This window comes from Nerophis ophidion, linkage group LG03 (genome assembly GCF_033978795.1).
Source record: "Nerophis ophidion isolate RoL-2023_Sa linkage group LG03, RoL_Noph_v1.0, whole genome shotgun sequence".
Classification (NCBI taxonomy): domain Eukaryota; kingdom Metazoa; phylum Chordata; class Actinopteri; order Syngnathiformes; family Syngnathidae; genus Nerophis; species Nerophis ophidion.
The window spans coordinates 19,759,442-19,781,618 of NC_084613.1; the positions used below are offsets into that span (position 1 = coordinate 19,759,442).

Sequence of the window (22,177 nt, forward strand, 5' to 3'; positions counted from 1 at the left end):
ATTTTTTGTCACGCCCATTCCCCCCCTTAAGCACATCATTTTTTTCTCATCCTGTTTGTCCATGTTAGCTGCTACATGCTAACTAGTTGCACTGTGTGATGCTAGCGGGCTACAAAGAGTCAGACACCTAATGAGGACAAAATAATTCACCTGCTTCTTTTCATTCCGCTATGGTACAAACGCGCCGAGCCGCTAAAAGCGAGGAAAAGGGCGAATGCCCTTGAAGCATGCACATGGCGATTTATGGAGGCTGGAAAACTTACCGACTTTATTTTTAATTTATCCTCGGTTAATTGACTAATCAAATATCGGCCAAGGCCTGTTTATTAAATCCAGCAGTGCTGCCACCTGGCTGGAGGCTTGTGTAACGTTCAAGAATAAAAAAAAAGAGACTAATACTGCAAGACCCTTGTCTCTCACTGGCCCCCCTCCAACCCCCCAAACCTTAACACGCTCAACCCAAGGAGGCTTGACCCACTACTTGAGAAACACTGCTGTAGAGGAAAGGAAATTTTATGCATGTACGCGAACATATATATATATATATATATATATATATATATATATATATATATATATATATATATATATATATATACACACACACACACGTGTGTGTAAATGTATGTATGTTTGTATGTATATACAGTAAATATTTATGTGGGTGTATGTATGTTTGTTATGTGTGTGTGTGTGTGTGTGTATATATATATATATATATATATATATATATAATATATATATATATATATATATATATACACACACACACACACGTGTGTGTGTATATGTTTGTATGTATATACAGTAAATGTGTATGTATGTTTGTTATGTGTGTGTGTGTATATATATATATATATATATATATATTAGGGCTGGGCAACGATAAAACATTTTAATCGAAGTTAATCGCACTATTTCTCCGATTAATCGCGATTAACTGCATTGTATACGCAAAGCCCAATAATGAATTCAAAAGTAGTGTGTAGTGCACCTTTATTGGAATATTCTCCCACATGAACAAAAGCGCCAAAACATTTGTTGTGCAAACACAATTTAAATCAGTCCTTGTTAAACAGTAGCAGTTAAATAGCATATTTTATGAAAATCAACTCAAAAAATGTAAATACAAACATTTAAGCTTATTGCCACTGCCAGGGTATTTAAGTTATCCTGTTTGTTATGGAAAATAAATATAATCTACATACAAATCTCTGAGCCACAATCAGAACATCTGAACAGGCAATTTCTGAGGTAACGGCAGAAACATTTTTTTAATCAGGGATCTTATGTTTAAAAAAACTATATTATAGGTAGTGGGCTGTTATAGGGAATTTTTGATCAAATTATCCGTAGTAGCAATATTAATAATGTTGTGTTTATTCTGCGTAGTGCACTTAAAATAATTATGACCATATCTAGGAATTGATATGGTGGGAATTTTGCTTGGTGCTTTGATAAACTGAACGCATCATATACATGGTACTATATTGTGATTGTTATGAGCCTGGGAAAAAAAGAACTACCCTACCCAGCATGCAACAGGAGTGACAAGCATGCGCGGTAGCCCGGTATAGGTTGTGTGTCGCCATGACGGCATCTTGTATGTTGTGATATGCACGCTCTGAAAGCAAACGTTAAGAACTCAGCCAACACTCCTCGTCTGCATGATTCATAAATAGACAGACAACACATATACTCCGCTGCCTCACAAGCCGCTGGATGTAGCCGGCAAAGTATTCCCATGCTAGCTAGCCGGTCTAGCAAGCACGCGTCATTCAGTCCAAAACGGCCCGATCCATCCACATTCAGAATTGTCTGGCGGTCGTAAGTGATCCCGGAGTGACCACGCTGTAAGCCAGCCATGAAATTTGCAGAATTGTCCGGTATTTTTGCCAAATGTTCCATCTTTACCAAGAGCCCCTCGACGCCGAAGCCCGTCCGGGCGACGCCATCTTGTTAAGAAAAGGCGTTAACAAAATAAAAGCATGTAAACAACATACGCAAATGTGCGATAAAATAATTGTCGGCGTTAATAGATTGATGAGTTAACTCGTAATTAACGCATTAATTTGCCCACTCCTAATATATATATATATATATATATATATATATATAAATGTGTGTGTATATATTTGTATGTATATACAGTACATGTGTATGTATGTGTATATATATGTATCATATATAAATTAGTGTGTGTATATATATATATATACATGTGTGTGTATATATGTATGTATATGTGTGTGCACCTGTATATATTCCCCTCATTAAAAGGCTAAAAAAACGTATAAATTCCTTATCAAAAATTGTGAGTTTTCTCAATATTACAATTGAATAAAATGTTTTATTTATGTCTCTGGAGGGTTAGAAAGGGCAAATAACATGCAAGACGAGCTAAGCAATGCTAAGTTATTTTAATTTTAAAATACATTAAGGGCAATAACATGCAAGATGAGCTGAGCAATACTAACAAGTATACTTCATAGAATTTTTCCACCTCCCTGTAAATAGGCTAAAAACATGTAGATAACTTATCAACATTTCAGCTTTTTCTCAAAAATAAAAATAGAATGAAATGTTCGATTAATGTCTTGGATAGGCTTTAGGGTCACCCTGGAGAGGAAGGGCAAATATTATGCATGATAAGTTGAGCAATGCTAGTATTCTTTTCATTTTAGTTTTTAAAACGTTTTTAATTAAATTTCTTTTTCTTTCTTTTTTTTTAAACGAGGCAGTTCATGTTCACAGTGACTGGAGAGTTGCTGATTTAACTTTTTTATTGATTTATGTATTTATTTTCCAAAAACAAAGCTCTAAATACATGTACAAAATATGCATCAACATTTCAGCTTCTTCCGCTTTACACTTGTTGGTCTGTTTTGTTTATTTATTTAGCCACGTTCCACTTTGCATGGGCCAAAACATAAACCGCTCTATAGCATATTAATCATATTTGAAGTGCAATTTTTCAAATTAAATGCACTTACTGCTCTTCTGATTGTTTCTGCTGCCCCCTTGCGTCCATACGTGCTGCTTGTCAAGCTTATTGTTTGGTGGTTGTTTATTTCAGTCAACAACGTTGGTGTGTCCTACGCCTACCCCGAGTACTACCTCTGTATTCCAGACCTGGACAACGTGAGTGGCGCTACTTTTTGTCCATTTGGGTCTTTTTGCACCAATAAAAATAAATAAATAAATAAATAAATACATTTGCATGTGTGTTTCAGTTCATCACAAACATGATCAACGTCAACATGGCATCGGTGTGCCAGGTAAGATCCTGGGCTCCTCACGCCGCTGCGCTACCTGCAGTGTCTCACTTGTTCCCAAAGCAACGGTGGACGACGCCAACGCTGTCTGCAACCGCTGCCCACGCAGAACGCTCCCTCCTTTTTGCCTCTTCTACTTTGCTACTCCCCCCCCCCCACCCCACCCCCCAACTGCATTGCTGACTTTCATTTGTGTGTTGAAGTGCTGACTTTTCATTGAGTTTTTTTGTGCTTCCCAGATGACCCGCTTAGTGCTGCCCAGAATGGCTGAGAGGTGAGATGGAGGTTTTTTGTTGTCATTACGTGGAAAAAAAAAATAGATACAAAATATGTATATATATATATATATATATATATATATATATATATATAGGTATAAAGTACATATTTTTTATAGATTTTTTTATGTCTGTTTTACATATATATATATTTGTATTGTTTTAAATATAGAAATAAAACATATACATTAAAAACACATGTAAAAAATGTGTACTTAAAGTACCGGTATATGTTTTATATATTTTTATCAATGTTTTGTATATGTTTTATAAATATGTATGTTTTTATATATTTTTATCATGTTTTGTATATATTGTTTTATCAATTTTCTTTATATATTTTTATCCATATATGTGTACATATGTGTGTATATATATATATATGTACATATATGTATGTATGTACGTATATGTATGTATGTACGTACGTACATGTATGTACGTACGTACATGTATGTACATACATATGTTTATGTACATACATGTACGTATATATGTATGTATATGTATGTACATATATGTATAAGCATGTGTATGTGTATATATATATATATATATATTTATGTGTATATATATATATATATATATATATATATATATATATATATATATATATATATATATATATAAATATATATATATATATATATATATATATATATACATACATACATACATACATACATACAAACCCTGTTTCCATATGAGTTGGGAAATTGTGTTAGATGTAAATATAAACGGAATACAATGATTTGCAAATAATTTTCAACTCATATTCAGTTGAATATGCTACAAAGACAACATTTTTGATGTTCAAACTGATAAACATTTTTTTTTTGTGCAAATAATGATTAACTTTAGAAATTAATGCCAGCAACACGTGACAAAGAAGTTGGGGAAGGTGGCAATAAATACTGATAAAGTTGAGGAATGCTCATCAAATACTTATTTGGAACATCCCACAGGTGTGCAGGCTAATTGGGAACAGGTGGGTGCCATGATTGGGTATAAAAGCAGCCTCCATTAATGCTAAGTCATTCACAAACAAGGATGGAGTGAGGGTCACCACTTTGTGAGCAAATTGTCGAACAGTTTTAGAACAACATTTCTCAACGAGCTATTGCAAGGAATTTAGGGATTTTACCATCTATGGTCCGTAAAATCATCAAAAGGTTCAGAGATTCTGAAGAAATCACTACACGTAAGCGATGATATTACAGACCTTTGATCCCTCAGGCGGTACTGAATCAAAAAATGACATCAGTGTGTAAAGGATATCACCACAAGGGCTCAGGAACACTTCATAAAACCACTGTCAGTGACTACAGTTGGTCGCTACATCTGTAAGTGCAAGTTAAAACTCTACTATGCAAAGCCAAACCCATTTATCAACAGCACCCAGAAACGCCGCCCGCTTCGCTGGGCCTGAGCTCATCTAAGATGGACTGATGCAAAGTGGAAAAGTGTCCTGCGCTCTGACGAGTCCACATTTCTAATTACATTTGGAAACTGTGGACGTGGTGTCCTCCGGAACAGAGAGGAAAATAACCATCTGGATTGTTATTGGCGCAAAGTTCAAAAGCCAGCATCTGTGATGGTATGGGGGTGTATTAGTGCCCAAGGCATGGGTAACTTACACATCTGTAAAGGCACCATTAATGCTGAAAGGTACATACAGGTTTAGGAGCAACATATGTTGTCATCCAAGCAACGTTATCATGGACACCCCTGCTTATTTCAGCAAAACAATGCCAAGCCACGTGTTACAACAGCGTGGTTTCGTTGCAAAAGAGTGCGGGTACTTTCCTGTCTCCCATGGAAAATGAAGCGGAAAATACGACACCGGAGACCTCGGACTGTTGAATGACTGAAGCTCTACATAAAACAAGAATGGGAAAGAATTCCACTTTCAAAGCTTCAGCAATTAGTTTCCTCAGTTCCAAAACATTTATCGAGTGTTGTTAAAAGAAAAGGTGATGTTACACAGTGGTGAATATGCCCTTTCCCAACTTCTTTGGCATGCGTTGCAGCCATGAAATTCTAAGTTGATTATTATTTGCAAAAAAAAAAAAATGTGTGTGTTTGTGTGTATATACTGTGTGTATATACTGTATGTGTGTATATATATATATATATATATGTGTATATATATATATATATATATATATGTATATATATATATATATATATATATATATATATATATATATATATATATATATATATATATGTATATATATATATATATATACACATATTACAGTGGGGTAGAAAAAGTATTTAGTCAGTCACCGATTGTGCAAGTTCTCCCACTTAAAATGATGACAGAGGTCTGTAATTTTCATCATAGGTACACTTCAACTGTGAGAAACAGAATATGGGGAAAAAATCCAGGATTTCAAATTTTAGGAATTTTAAAGAATATATTTGTAAATTATGGTGGAAAATAAGTATTTGGTCAACCATTCAAAGCTCTTACTGATGGAAGGAGGTTTTGGCTCAAAATCTCACGATACATGGCCCCATTCATTCTTTCCTTAACACGGATCAATCGTCCTGTTCCCTTAGCAGAAAAAAAGCCCCAAAGCATGATGTTTCCACCCCCATGCTTCACAGTAGGTATGGTGTTCTTGGGATGCAACCCAGTATTCTTCTTCCTCCAAACACGACGAGTTGAGTTTATACCAAAAAGTTCTATTTTGGTTTCATCTGACCACATGACCTTCTCCCAATCCTCTGCTGTATCATCCATGTGCTTTCTGGCAAACTTCAGACGGGCCTGGACATGCACTGGCTTAAGCAGGGGGACACGTCTGGCACTGCAGGATTTGATTCCCGATCAGCGTAGTGTTACTGATGGTAACCTTTGTTACTTTGGTCCCAGCTCTCTGCAGGTCATTCACCAGGCCCCCCCGTGTGGTCCTGGGATTTTTGCTTACCGTTCTCGTGATCTTTTTGACCCTACGGGATGAGATCTTGCGTGAAACCCCAGATCGAGGGAGATTATCAGTGGTCTTGTATGTCTTCCTTTTTCTGGTAATTGCTCTCACAGTGGATTTTTTCACACCAAGCTGCTTGCCTATTGTAGATTCACTCTTCCCAGTCTGGTGCAGGTCTACAATTATTTTCCTGGTGTCCTTCGACAGCTCTTTGGTCTTGGCCATAGTGGAGTTTGGAGTCTGACTGTTTGAGGTAGGGGACAGGTGTCTTTTATACAAATAACGAGTTCAAACAAGTGCCATTAATACAGGTAACGAGTGGAGGACAGAAGAGCTTCTTAAAGAATAAGTTACAGGTCTGTGAGAACCACAGATCTTCCTTGTTTGAATTGACCAAATTTTTATTTTCCACCATAATTTACAAATAAATTCTTTAAAATTCCTACAATGTGAATTCCTGGATTTTTTTTTCACATTCTGTCTTTCACAGTTGAAGTTTACCTATGATGAAAATTACAGACCTCTGTCATCATTTTAAGTGGGAGAACTTGCACAATCGGTGGCTGACTAGATACTTTTTTGCCCCACTGTGTGTGTGTGTGTGTGTGTGTGTGTGTGTGTGTGTGTGTATATATATATATATATATATATATGTATGTATGTATGTATGTATGTATGTATGATGAAGTAGTCTTGTGATTTTTCCCCACACATACATATTGCGCTCTACCACGGTATCGAGCACTATTCTTTGGATAATCCAATCAAGATATGTATGTATGTATGTATGTGTGTGTATTATTTCTGTTCGAAAAGATGCTGGAAACCCTGGGTGTGTTCCGCGCCACACGACAACCCTTCTGTTCCCCTGCATTTTTGTCCACAAACACACAAACAAGCTTTCAATTCACACTAAGTGCCCGCGGCCCGATTGGCCCAGCCGCTCCCACGTGACCGCTGTCGGCCAATGGAGACGCAGGCACATTTTGAACCTAGATCTCTCATCTACATCACTGCAGCAACAGGCTGCCATGGCAACGCACACTGCCGATCCGTGCGTGCGCTTGCGTGTAGTCACAGGGTTTCCACTCAGCAGAAAAACTGTTGCTGGGATTTGAACTAAAAGAATAATATTACACTTAATAATATATTTTACATGAAAAGGCTTCAAAAAAGAACATAAAAAAATAATTGGTTGTTGATAAAAAAAAAAAAATCATGGAATAATATATTAAATTAAACATAAGTATTTATTAGTTTACAAATAATCAACAAAAAAAAAAATCATTAAGTATTAAGAAAAAACATTGTATTTTTTAACATTTTTTGAATTATTTTTGTTCATTGAAATCAAGTCTGCATCCAAAAGGACAAATGATTTGTATTTATAATAATGATGCCTTTTATCTATAATGTACTTTTAAAAATAAACTCAATGCTTTATAAAGGAGAATGTAAAATATCCATGCATTTTTTACCGCTTGTCCTTTTCGCGGTCACAGGTCGGCTGGAGCCAATCCCAGCTGACCTTGGGCGGAAGGCGGGGTACACAAGTCGCCACGTCAGATGGAGAACATTCACACTCGGGACAATTTAGTGTTGCTATTCAACCGAGAATGGGAAATGGTTATTCCTTAAAAAAAAGTTGTAGTAATAAATACCTTAAATGGAACATGTAGTTATTAAATTATAATAAATCAACAAAAACATCCATCCATGCATTTTCTACCGCTTATTCCCTTTGGGGTCGCGGGGGGCGCTGGTGCCTATCTCAGCTACAATCGGGCGGAAGGCGGGGTACACCCTGGACAAGTCGCCACCTCATCGCAGGGCCAACACAGACAGACAACATTCACACTCACATTCACACACTAAGGCCAATTTAGTGTTGCCAATCAACCTATCCCCAGATGCATGTCTTTGGAAGTGGGAGGAAGCCAGAGTACCCGGAGGGAACCCACGCATTCACGGGGAGGACATGAAAACTCCACACAGAAAGATCCCCAGCCCGGGATTGAACCCTGACTACTCAGGACCTTCGTATTGTGAGGCAGACGCACTAACCCCCCTTCCACCGTGAAGCCCCAACAAAAACATAATATGCAATATTTTTTTTTTTCATTTAAAAAAAAAACATTTTTAGAATTAACTATAGTGTGTATAAAATAGTCAGGAGTTTCATGAATGCAAAGGATTCTGGGTATTTGTTGTGTTGCATTTATGTTGTGTTACTCCGCGGATGAGACCGCAAACCACGCATCTCTGATAGGGATACATTACCTCCCTGCTTGGCACTCAGCATCAAGGGTTGGATTGGGGGTTAAATCACCAAAAATGATTCTCGGGCACGGCACCGCTGCTGCCCACTGCTCCCCTCACCTACCAAGGGTGGATCAAGTGGATGGGTCAAAACCACACCTAGTGTGTGTGACAATCATTGGTACTTTACTTTAGTACATTTTTCTCCTCTACATTTCTAGAATACATTTTTCCTGGCTTAAAAACAGATCAAGGATTCAAAAGGGCAAATAACTGTACTATTTTGTCAAATGAAGTCTGAGCGCACGCTGCAAATTGCTCAAACTTATGCTCGCTGTGTTGCGGTGGGACAAGCAACCCTTTTTTTTCTTTCTTAAATCTTCTTGCGGTTTTTTTCAGATCCAAAGGTGTGATTTTGAACATCTCGTCAGCCAGTGGCATGTACCCCCTCCCTCTGCTCACCGTCTACTCTGCCACCAAAGTGCGTGCGTCACCTCCCAAACTATGACAGTTATTTTTTTATTCGAGTTATACGACGTCTCCTTTTCCCATCAGGCCTTTGTGGACTTCTTCTCCCGCGGCCTCCAGGAGGAGTACAGGCGTCAGGGCGTCATCATCCAGGTGAGTCTCGTGTATTTTTTTCAACTGTTTAGAAAAAATATATATATTTGATTGATTCAGCTAAACACTGGAAAATGCAGTAATACAGCATCAATCACACTAAATCAATAATTTGAAACTTGTAACGTTTGACCAAAGGAATATTACAAAATTAATTCAACCAGCGGGTAGCGTTCAATGAGCCCTCGCACCCCGTGCAACCCCCGTACATGCGATTCAGCGGGCACACATGGCGCTATTGGTCTCATCCTTCCCGATGCTAAATTTAGCGTGCTTACAGTTAGCATGTGTCAACTGCCAAGTTAAATGACTCAGAGGTGTACAAAATTATTGGGGGGAAAAGAGTCAACATGCTAATGTTAGCATCTTAATGTTAGTTTATATTTAGCATATGTCAAGTGCCAATTTAAAAATGACTGTGAGGTGTACAACTGCATAATTAGTAGGAATAAAAAGCCAGCACGTTAATTTCAGAATGTGTCAAGTACATGTAAAATGACTCTGAAATGTACAGATGTAAAAGTTAGAGCACTAATGTTAACATGCTAGTTAGTGCCAAGTTAAATGACTCTGAAGTGTACGGCTGCAAAATTTGTGAAAAAAAAAGTTAACACGCTAATGTTAGCATCTTAATGTTGGCATTTAGCATATGTTAAGTACCAAGTAAACAATGACTGAGGTGTACGGCTGCAAAATGAGTGGTTAAAAAAGTTAGCACGTCAATGTTAAGATGTTATCATGTTAACAGTTAGCATGTTTTCAAGTACCAAGTTAAATGCCTCTGAGGTGTACGGCTGCAAAATTAGCAAATAAACGTTGGTGTACTAATGTTAGCACGCTAGTTAACTTGGTCAAGTGCCAAATTAAATGACTATTAAATGTATGACTGAAAAAATTTGTGAAAAGAAAGTTAGCAAGCTAATGCTAACAGTTAGCATGTGTCAAGTATCAAGTTAACTGTCTCTGAGGTATGCAGCTGCAAAATTAGCAAGTAAAAGTTAGTGCACTAATGTTAGCATGCTTGGTAGCTTAGTCAAGTGACTCTGAAATGTACGGCTGAAAAATTTGTGAAAAGAAAGTTAGCGAGCTATTGCTAACAGTTAACATGTATCAAGTTAACTGACTCTGAGGTGTACAGCTGTAAAATTAGCAAGAACATTTAGCGCCCTATTGTTGGAATCTTAATGTTAGCAAATTTGCTTGGTGCTTGACATATTTAGCATGTGTCAAGTACCAAGTAAAATGAATCATGTATGGCTGCAAAATTAGTGAAAAAGTTAGCACGTTAATATTAGCATGCTAGCATTCTGACAGCATATGTCAAGTGCCAAGTTAAATGACTGTACAGCTGCAAAATGAGAGGAAAAAAGTCAGCGCGCTAATGTTAAAATACAACCATACTAACATTAACGCGCTAAATTCTTTTTCCACTAAATGCTAAGAGTTAGCATGTGTCAATTATCAAGTTAAAGGACTCTGAGGCGTAGGGCTGCAAACTCAGTGGGGGAAAAAAAAAAAGAGTTAGCGGGCTCGTAATAGCATGCTAACAGCATGTGTCTCTTAGGTGTACTGCTGCAAAATTAGCCAATACAAGTTAGCATACTAGCATGCTAATGTGTTTTGTGGCGCCATGCCACACCCATATTTTATGGCGTTTTCAACATCACCTCCATGTCCAGGTATTTGGGATTTCAACCGCGACTCAATCGGTCAAAGTCCCCTGGGGGGACTAAATAAAAACAGCCGAGGGAGACCAAGATGTCCGACTTCCTGTTTGTTTTCGGATATGGGTTCTTGAGGCTTTACCGTGCGTCCCGTCACGATAGACGTCTTCTGGTGGGAGGGGCTAAAAAGAGTGGCATCTTTTGGACACAGGACAGGCTAACATAGTGAAGAGAAGCAATACGACATAAATCACATGAGGACTGTTCGACTTAAAAAAATATATATACGTTTTGTCACACCAATCCCATATTTAAAGGCCTACTGAAATGAGATGTTCTTATTCAAACGGGGATAGCAGGTCCATTCGATGTGTCATACTTGATCATTTTGCGATATTGCCATATTTTTACTGAAAGAATTTAGTAGAGAACATCGACGATAATGTTCGCTACTGGAGAAAAGCCCTGCCTCTACCGGAAGTCGCAGAAGATGACGTCACATGTTGATGGCTCCTCACATATTCACATTGATTTTTTAATGGGAGCCTCTAAAAAAAAAAAAGCTATTTGGACTGAGAAAACAACAATTTCCCCATTAATTTGAGCGAGAATGAAAGATTTGTGTTTAGGGATATTGATAGCGACGGACTAGAAAATAAATAAATAAATAAATTTTAAAAAACCCGATTGCAATCGCGTTGCATTGAGACAGATTAATATGTTTTTAGAGACATTTACTAGGATAATTCTGGGAAATCCCTTATCTTTCTATTGTGTTGCTAGTGTTTTAGTGAGTTTAACAGTACCTGATAGTCGGAAGTGTACGTCCACGGCCGGGTGTTGACGTGCAGTGTCTCGGGGAAGTCGACGGCAGCTGTATGGACGGCACAAGCTCAGCTGATATCCGGTAAGAGGCGACTTTTTAACCACAATTTCCTCACCGAAACCTGCTGGTTGACAAGTGGTCGGATCCATGTCCGCTGTGATCCATAGTAAAGTTTCAACTCCGTGAATTTTAAACAAGGATTCACCGTGTGTTTGTGTGGCTAAAGGCTAAAGCTTCCCAACTCAATCGTTCTACTTTGACTTCTCCAATATTAATTGAACAAATTGCAAAAGATTCAGCAACACAAATGTCCAAAATACTGTGTAATTATGCCGTTAATGCAGACGACTTTTAGCTGTGTGTGTGTGCAGTGCTCCTGTTCATAACAGCCCGTGACGTCACGCGTACACGTCATCATTACGCAACGTTTTCAAGAAAAAAGTCCCGGGAAATTTAAAATTGCAATTTAGTAAACTAAAAAGGCCGTATTGGCATGTGTTGCAATGTTAATATTTCATCATTGATGTATAAACTATCAGACTGCGTGGTGGGTAGTAGTGGGTTTCAGTAGGTATTTAAGTTACGCCGCGAAAAGTTTGTGCAACAAAACTGAGCTGCCTGCTGTCGTCCTCCCGCAGAGCGTGCTGCCCTTCTTCGTGGTCACCAAGATGACCCGCATCAGGAAGCCCACCCTGGACAAGCCCACCCCTGAGCGCTACGTGGCCGCCGAGCTAAGCACCGTGGGCCTGCAGAGTCAGACCAACGGATACTTCCCCCACGCCGTCATGGTAAGATCCGCACGCCGCAGGTCACTGGACAATGTTTCTGAACGGCGAATCTTTGCACTAGAGGGCGGAAGGGACTTAATGTTGCCCACAAGACAAGTCACAGCAGGCTTGGGGATGAAAGCTTTGTTGGCATACGCACAAACAGGAAGTTCTTACCTTTTTTTTTTTTTTTTTTTTAAATAACATAAAAAACACAAGCTCAGAGGTGGGTAGAGTAGCCAGAAATTGTACTCAAGTAAGAGTACTGTTACTTTAGAGATTTATTACTCAAGTAAAAGTAAGGAGTAGTCATCCGAATATTTACTTGAGTAAAAGTAAAAAGTATGTTGTGAAAAAACTACTCAAGTACTGAGTAACTGATGAGTAACCTGTTTGTTTAGTAATTACGGCAACAGATAATGCACAAAAACATAAAAATAGCAATGAGCAAATTCATAGCCAGGAATATCTCTTAAGCAACTAAAACAATAATATATATTAAATAATAATACATTAAAATAAAAAAAATAAGGCAAATTGAGCCACAATAACTTAACAGCACCATAGGCTCAGTAGGCATTTATTGATTGATTGATTGATTGATTGATTGAAACTTGTATTAGTAGATTGTACAGTACATATTCCCTACAATTGACCACTAAATGGTAACACCCCAATAATAATTGACCAAGTCGAGGTGATCTACCTCATATATACATACACACACATATCATATATATATATATATATATATATATATATACACAGTTTATAATTTATAGTTTTTTATTTTGCCGTTTTTGTTGAAATGTTAAAGGTGTTTTAATGAATATACATGCATGTTTAACATATGGATTCCTATCTTTCATGAAGACAAGAATATAAGGTGGTGTATTACCTGATTCTGATGACTTGCATTGATTGGAATCAGACAATATAGTGCTGATAATGTCCACATTTTCAAATGGAGGAGAAACGAAGTTCCTCTTTTCTGTCTAATACCACATGAAAGTCGTTGGTTTTTGGCATCTTATTTGTCCAGCTTCCATATTCGTTTTTATACACTTTAAAAGAAATACATTGGCGGCAAACTCCGTAGCTTGCTCGCTTGTTTGCGCTGGCTTTCGGAAACTCTTATTTTGTTAGCGCAGGCGCGATGGAGTGGCACTTTTATTGTGAAGACAGGAACTGTGCGATCAGTCTTTAGGCTTTTGACGGGAAGTACGGTTGAAATAAAAAGTGTTTTTTTTCCTTTACACTTTTGATTGATTGATTGAAACTTGTATTAGTAGATTGCACAGTACAGTACATATTCTGCACAAGTGACCACTAAATGGTAACACCCCAATAAGTTTTTCAACTTTTTAGGTCGGATTCGACGTGTGGCGGTCACGTGACCGCCTGGTTTTGTTTGATTGGTCCAACGTCACCAGTGACTGCATTTGATTGGGGAAACGCAGGCATGCGTAGTTCCTACTTTGAATGCGTGTTTGACAAAATCAAAACAAACAAAACATGCATTAACAGATCGATGAAAAAAAAAAGTAGCGGGTAACGAGCTGATTGTAGATAAATGGAGCGGAGTAAAAGTAGCGTTTCTTCTCTATAAATATACTCAAGTAAAATTAAAAGTATGTTGCATAAAAACTACTCTTAGAAGTACAATTTATCCCAAAAGTTACTCAAGTAGATGTAACGGAGTAAATGGAGCGCGTTACTACCCACCTCTGCACAAGATACACTTCCAATTAGTGCACCAACCCAAAAACCCTCCCTCCCCCATTTACACTCATTCAAACAAAAGGGTTGTTGCTTTCTGTTATTAATTTTCTGGTTCCTCCAATACATAACAATACAGTCCGTGAAGCACACATAATTGTGTCTGCTGCCAGTTCTTACCTTTCTTGCTCCAATGACTTGCAGTAACAACCAATAAAGACAAAAAATAACTTCCGGAATCTTCCAATAATTGATTCGGATTCTTGGTGTAAATCGATTTGTTCTAACATATTAAAATAATTATTCTAATCTCTAGTTTTTGTTTCTTTATTCATTGTAATAGAAAAAAAAAAACTATTGAATAATAGAATAATAATATTTAAATAGCACTATTCATATTAATATTTCATCCATCTTCTTCCGCTTATCTGAGGTCGGGTTGCGGGGGCAGCAGCCTAAGCAGGGAAGCCCAGACTTCCCTCTCCCCAGCCACTTTGTCCAGCTCCTCTCGGGGGATCCCGAAGCGTTCCATGCCAGCCGGTAGACATAGTCTTCCCAACGTGTCCTGGGTCTTTTCCGTGGCCTCCTACCGGTCAGACCTGGACAAAACCCCTCCTTAGGGAGGCGTTCGGGTGGCATCCTGACCAGATGCTTGAACCACCTCATCTGGCTCTTCTCGATGTGGAGGAGCAGCGGCTTTACTTTGAGTTCCTCCCAGATGACAGAGCTTCTCACCCTATCTCCAAGGGAGAGCCTCGCCAGCCGGCGGAGGAAACTAATTTCGGCCACTTGTACCCGTGATCTTATCCTTTCGGTCATAACCCATAGCTCATGACCGTAGGTGAGGATGGGAATGTAGATGGACCGGTAAATTGAGAGCTTTGCCTTCCGGCTCAGCTCCTTCTTCACCCCAACGGATCGATACAGTGTCCGCATTACTGAAGTCGCCGCACCGATTCGCCTGTCGATCTCACAATCCACTCTTCCCTCACTCGTGAACAAGACTCCAAGGTACTTGAACTCCTCCATTTGGGGCAAGATCTCCTCCCCAACCCGGAGATGGCACTCCACCCTTTTCCGGGCAAGAACCATGGACTCTGGCTTGGAGGTGCTGATTCTCATCCCAGTCACTTCACACTCTGCTGCGAACCGATCCAATGTGAGCTGATGAAACCATCCGGACCACATCATCTGCAAAAACCAGAGACCTAATCCTGCAGTCACCAAACCAGATACCCTCAACGCCTTGACTGCGCCTAGAAATTCTGTCCATAAAAGTTGTGAACAGAATCGTTGACAAAGGACAGCCTTGGCGGCGTCCAACCCTCACTGGAAATGCGTCCAACTTACTGCCGGCAATGCGGACCAAGCTCTGACACTGATCATACAAGGAGCGAACCGCCACAATAAGACAGTCCGATACCCCATACTCTCTGAGCACTCCCCACAGGACTTCCCGAGGGACACGGTCGAATGCCTTCTCCAAGTCCACAAAGCACATGTAGACTGATTGGGCAAACTCCCATGCATCCTCAAAGACTCTGCTGAGAGTATAGAGCTGGTCCACAGTTCCACGACCAGGATGAAAACCACACTGTTCCTCCTAAGTCCGACGTTTGTTATAAAATTGATAATAAAACCTTTTTTAAAACTTACGAAAGCTTTGCTTGGCTGCTGATGTAAGATTTACACACACAGCCAGCAAGTGCTAACATGGCCTAAAAATAGTATTTAAAGGCCTACTGAAATGAGATTTTCTTATTTAAACGGGGATAGCAGATCCACTTTATGTGTCATACTTGATCATTTTGCGATATTGCCATATTTTTGCTGAAAGGATTTAGTAGAGAACATCCACGATAAAGTTCTCAACTTTTGGTGCTGATAAAAAAGCCTTCCCTTTACCAGAAGTCGCAGGCGATGACGTCACAAGGGTGAGGGCGCCTCACGTCCTCACATTTTTTATAATGGGAGCCTCCAGCAGCAAGAGCTATTCGGACCGAGAAAACGACAATTTCCCCATTAATTTGAGCGAAAATGAAAGATTCGTGGATAATGATATTGATAGCAAAGGACTAGAAAAAAAAAAAGGCGATTGCATTGGGACGGATTCAGATGTTTTTGGACACATTTACTAGGATAATTCTGGGAAATCCCTTATCTTTCTGTTGTTTTGCTAGTGTTTTAGTGAGATTAAATAGTACCTGATAGTCGGAGGGGTGTGTCAACGGGTGTCTTGAGGCCAGTCTCTGAGGGAAGTCGACGGCAGCTGCATGGACGGCGCAAGCTCAGCTGATCTCCGGTAAGAGGCGACTTTTTACCACAATTTTCTCACCGCAACCTGCCGGTTGACCAGTGATCGGGATCCATGTTCGCTTGACCGCTCTGATCCATAGTAAAGCTTCACCTCCGGGAATTTTAAACAAGGAAACACCTTGTGTTTGTGTGGTTAAAGGCTAAAGCTTCCCACCTCCATCTTTCTACTTTGACTTCTCCATTATTAATTGAACAAATTGCAAAAGATTCAGCAACACAGCTGTCCAGAATACTGTTTAATTGCGCGATGAAAAGAGATGACTTTTAGCCGCAAATGGTGCTGCGCTAATATGTCCTCTACAGTCCGTGACATCACGCGCACACGTCCTCATTCCGCGACGTTTTCATCAAGAAACTCCACGGGAAATTTAAAATTGTAATCAAGTAAACTAAACCGGCCGTATTGGCATGTGTTGCAATGTTAATATTGCATCATTGATATATAAACTATCAGACTGCGTGGTCGGTAGTAGTGGGTTTCAGTAGGCCTTTAAAAAAATGTTTAAAAAAAATCTGCTATTTTTAAATACATTTTCGGGCCTTTTTAAAAAAAAAATTTTTAAATCGGATATTTTTAAATATATTTTTGATTGAAGCACCCCGGAATAACAGTAATACAGCACATTCTATCCCCGCTATTATGAAAGGCCATAAAAAAGAATATATTTTTTCTCATTGGTTCGCTCATCACCCCACAAAACTGCCTGCTTGCTTTCGATGACGTTCCTCGATGTTGGATAGACACTTGTAAAAAGTGTCTTCGAATAGTCATTTTTTTTTTTTTTTTTACCGGACACGACGGAAGAACGGATGCATTTTATGTATAATGTACTTTAAAACTAGGTTGATTGGCAACACTAAATTGGCCCTAGTGTGTGAATGTGAGTGTAAATGTTGTCTATCTGTGTTGGCCCTGCGATGAGGTTGCGACTCGTCCAGGGTGTACCCCGCCTTGTAGCTGATATAGGCGCCAGCGCCCCCGCGACCCCAAAAAGGGAATAAGCGGTAGAAAATGGATGGATGGATGTACTTTAAAACTAAACTCAATGCTTTATAAAGGAGAATGTAAAATATCCATGCATTTTCTACAGGTTTACAATTTAGTGTTTCTAATCAGCCGAGAATGTGAAAAGGTAATTCGTTTTTAAAAAAATAAAAAATAAAAAAAGGTGTAGTAATAAATACTTTAAATGGAAATGTAGTTATCCATCCATCCATCCATTTCCTACCGCTTATTCCCTTTCGGGGTTACGGGGGGCGCTGGCGCCTATCTCAGCTGCATTCGGGCGGAAGGCAGGGTACACCCTGGACAAGTCGCCACCTCATCGCAGGGCCAACACAGATAGACAGACAACATTCACACTCACATTCACACACTAGGGCCAATTTAGTGTTGCCAATCAACCTATCCCCAGGTGCATGTCTTTGGAAGTGGGAGGAAGCCGGAGTACCCGGAGGGAACCCACGCATTCACGGGGAGAACATGTAAACTCCACACAGAAAGATCCAGAGCCTGGATTTGAACCCAGGGAACTTCGTATTGTGAGGCAGACGCATTAACCCCTCTTCCACCGTGAAATGTAGTTATTAAGTGATAAAAAAAAATCAACAAAAACACTATGTAATCATACATTTTTTATTTTTCATTTAAAAAAAATACTTTTAGAATTAATTGAAAAATAAACTGTGTATCCAAAATGATAATATTAACCATGTTAAAAAGGAATGCTGGAAAAGAGTGTAAAATAGATAGTAATTCAATAAAATAACAAGTAATAACTAATAATGAGAATTGAACATAAATATTTATTTATTCAAATATTTATCAACCAAAAAATGGATATAAAAAAACCCCACAAAAGATAAGTTGTTGTTTTTTTGCATTTTTAGAATGAATTTTTCCGTTAACAGTCAGCGTCCAAAAGGAAAAATATTTATATTTATAATAATGATGCCCTTTGATTTAAACTATTTAGTGATTCATTCAAATTAAAATTCATTATAATTAGTATTTTTTGATGGGGAATGTTTGAGCCTATCTTTATTATTTATTTATTAATTGTTTTGACAATGGAATCAATTTATGCCAATGATGATCTTGATTAATTATTGGATGTTTTAGAGGGATTATGATTAACTGATTGTGTTCAGCTGCTCACGCTCCTCTTGGTGGGTCACTTCCTCCTCCTATAATTAAGAAGAAAGGACAGCTGGGCGCACCCTTTTTCTATGTATCATGTTGAAGGAGTGAGGAGTGAAACAGTTTGTTTACCACTAAATAAGTTATTTTCATTATGTAGAAAGTCAACCACGGAGAATATTTTTTTGTTTGTGAAAATAAATTATCAACATTTTGAATCTAGAAATATCTCTGCGAATGCTTATTAAGGAATTTAGTGAGTCATTAACCTCCTCCTCGGGGCTACTCTGCTAACGTTATTTTTATTTTTTGGAACCTTATTTGGAACACAAGAGTAGCCATAACACAGAAAGATGAAATTTTTCTCTCCTACATTTCTACAATACATTTTCTTGGGTTAAAAAAAGATTAAGCATTCGAAAGGGCAAATATAATTGAAATATTTTATCAAATGAAATATTACTGACAAGATTTGTCAGAGCGCACGCTACTGATTGCACAATTTTCTGTTCGCTTTGTTTGGACAATCAACCTTCTTAAATCTACTTGTATGAAAATGTTCCCATCCATCCATTTCCTACCACTTATTCCCTCTTCGGGTTGCGGGGGGCGCTGGGGCCTATCTCAGCTACAATCGGGCGGAAGGCGGTGTACACCCTGGACAAGTCGCCACCTCATCGCAGGGCCAACACAGATAGACAGACAACATTCACACTCACATTCACACACTAGGGCAAATTTTGTGTTGCCAATCAACCTATCCCCAGGTGCATGTCTTTGTAAGTTCCCATTTCTCATTCTTGCATGATGTACAGTTTAAGTTGTTCAACAGTTCGGGGTCTCCGTTGTAGTATTTTAGGCTTAATATTGTGCCACACATTTTCAATGGGAGACAGGTCTGGACTAGAGGCAGAGTGCGGGTCTAGTACCTGCACTCTTTTACTATAAAGCCATGCTGTTGTAACACGTGGCTTGGCATTGTCTTGCTGAAATAAGCAGGGGCGTCCATGATAAGGTTGTTTGGATGGCAACATATGTTGTTCCAAAACCTGTATGTACCTTTCAGCATTAATGCTGCCTTCACAGATGTGTAAGTTACCCGTGCCTTGGGCACTGATACACCCTCATACCATCACAGATGCTAGCTTTTAAACTTTGCGCCTATAACAATCCGGATGGTTCTTTTCCTCTTTGTTCAGGAGGACACGAAGTCCACAGTTTCCAAAAACGATTTGAAATGTGGACTCGTCAGACCACGGAACACTTTTCCACTTTGCATCAGTCCATCGTAGATGAACTCGGGCCCAGCAAAGCTGGTGGCGTTTCTGGATGTTGCTGATAAATGGCTTTCACTTTGCATAGGAGACTTTTAACTTGCACTTACAGATGTAGCGACAAACTGTAGTTACTGACAGTGGTTTTCTGAAGTGTTCCTGAGCCCATTTGGTGATATCCTTTATATACTGATGTTGATTGATAATACAGTACCGCCTGAGGGATCCAAGGTCACGGGCTTTCAATGTTGGATTCCAGCCTTGCTGCCTATGTGCAGTGATTTCTCCGGGTTCTCTGAACCTATAGATGGTGAAATTCCTTGCAATAGCTGGTTGAGAAATGTTGTTCTTAAACAATTAGCTCAGGCATTTGTTCACAAAGTGGTGACTGTCCTTGTTTGTGAATGACTGAGCATTTCATGGAAGCTGTTTTTATACCCAATCATGGCACCCACCTGTTCACAATTTTGCCTGTTCACCTGTGGGTTGTTCCAAGTAAGTGTTTGAGCATTCCTCAACTTTCTCAGTCTTTTTTGCCACTTGTGCTATCTTTTTTTGAAAACATGTTGCAGGCGTCAAACTCCAAATTAGCTAATATTTGCAAAAAACAACAAAGTTTCTCAGTTCGAAAGTTAAGTATCTTGTCGTTGCAGTCTATGCAATTGAATATAGGTCCAAAAGGATTTGCAAATCATTGTATTTTGTTTTTATTTACGAATCACATTCTAACTTCGCTGTTTTGGGTTTTGTATTTCTAGTAAAGGGTATAAAACGAGGAAATAAAAAGCTAAAAACAACCACTTTCATGCGGTGTTGGAAAGAGAGGAGGACTTTTTATTAAACCCTCCACAATCCAGATTCTGCTAATGTCCGTTTTTTATTGTCCTGGTGTCAGGGCTGGGTGACCACCAAGTTGGTGCCCATCAGCATCGTCATCTTCCTAGGTGCCAGAATGAACCGCCTCCAGCGTACGGGGTACCTGCAGAGGAGGAAGCTGCGGGAGCAGAGGAACGGAACCGGTCTGAAGTCGGAATGAGAAGACTTTGACCTGATGCAGTGTGGAAGGAAACCAGCGAGCGAGTGAGATGTGTCTGCGTGTGTGTGAAAGTGTGTGTGTGTGAGACAAGAACTGGCCTGTGTGTGTGAAACGAAACCTGATTTGAAACGAGGCCGAGGACATTGGGGGCTGAAGCTTGCCGCTCCCGCCTAAAGGACCTGTGACTGGACACTGATGGTGGCTGTTAGTTCGACCAAAAAGACAAAAAATAAAGAGTGGTTTTGTTAACCCTGCTGTTGTAAGCAGTGACATCTGGTGGTGGGCTGTTTTATATATATATTATACGTGTCAAATTATTTATTTTATATTTGTATAAACACACGTGGCACACACTAATCTTGAAGACTAGTCCTGTTTACGCAACAATGAGCTGCCATCAGTACAGACACGGTTTCTGTAGCGACTCCTTGTGGTGGGAGGCTGTCGCATTCAACATATTTGACCAGCTATGAAACACCGGTGCCTTTTCACTGAGATTGATGCTGGAATTCTGACAGCGTTGCCTTTTTTGAATGTCTGTCCAGTACATAAATGATCCCTTCAAACACTGGGAAGTTCACAATACAGATATAATGCAACTATTGACCTCAAAGTGACTTTTCTTGTCCATGTTCATGATAAGGACGTCCAGGGTATTAAATGTAATGTATTTAGTGCCTCAAATCACTTTTTTTTTTATATGTATTATGCTGTTGACTTCACATTCCAGCTTATTTTCTACTGTTTGTTAATAAAAAAAAAAATGCATATACATTCAACCATTTGGGCGTTTTGTTTTTTTTAATATTATGGCATGTTGTATATTTCTGTATTTTCAGGTTAATAATAGCAGAAACTACTGATGTGAGGATCGATTCTGAAATATCCATACCACCTAATATATATATATATATATATATATATATATATATATATATATATATTAGGGGTGTGGGAAAAAATTGATTTGAATACGAATCGAATGGAATGCATTGTGCGATTCAGAATCGATTCTCATTTTTAAAAAATTTTTTTTTTCTTATTTATTTATTTTTTATCAATC

At 38.9% G+C, this 22,177-nt stretch overlaps 1 protein-coding gene across 1 annotated transcript in view; it reads left to right on the forward strand.

Annotated features, from left to right (window-relative positions):
* Positions 1–21,893, forward strand: part of hsd17b12a (hydroxysteroid (17-beta) dehydrogenase 12a) — a 68,287-nt gene extending 46,394 nt beyond the window's left edge. Inside the window, exons 5-11 of the mRNA XM_061894523.1 lie at positions 3,077–3,141; positions 3,234–3,278; positions 3,515–3,549; positions 9,151–9,232; positions 9,307–9,372; positions 12,501–12,650; positions 20,974–21,893. Coding sequence (XP_061750507.1) covers positions 3,077–3,141; positions 3,234–3,278; positions 3,515–3,549; positions 9,151–9,232; positions 9,307–9,372; positions 12,501–12,650; positions 20,974–21,114 — 584 coding nt within the window. The 3' untranslated portion in view covers positions 21,115–21,893. The remainder of the gene's footprint in view (positions 1–3,076; positions 3,142–3,233; positions 3,279–3,514; positions 3,550–9,150; positions 9,233–9,306; positions 9,373–12,500; positions 12,651–20,973) is intronic.
* Positions 21,894–22,177: the final 284 nt, after the last annotated feature.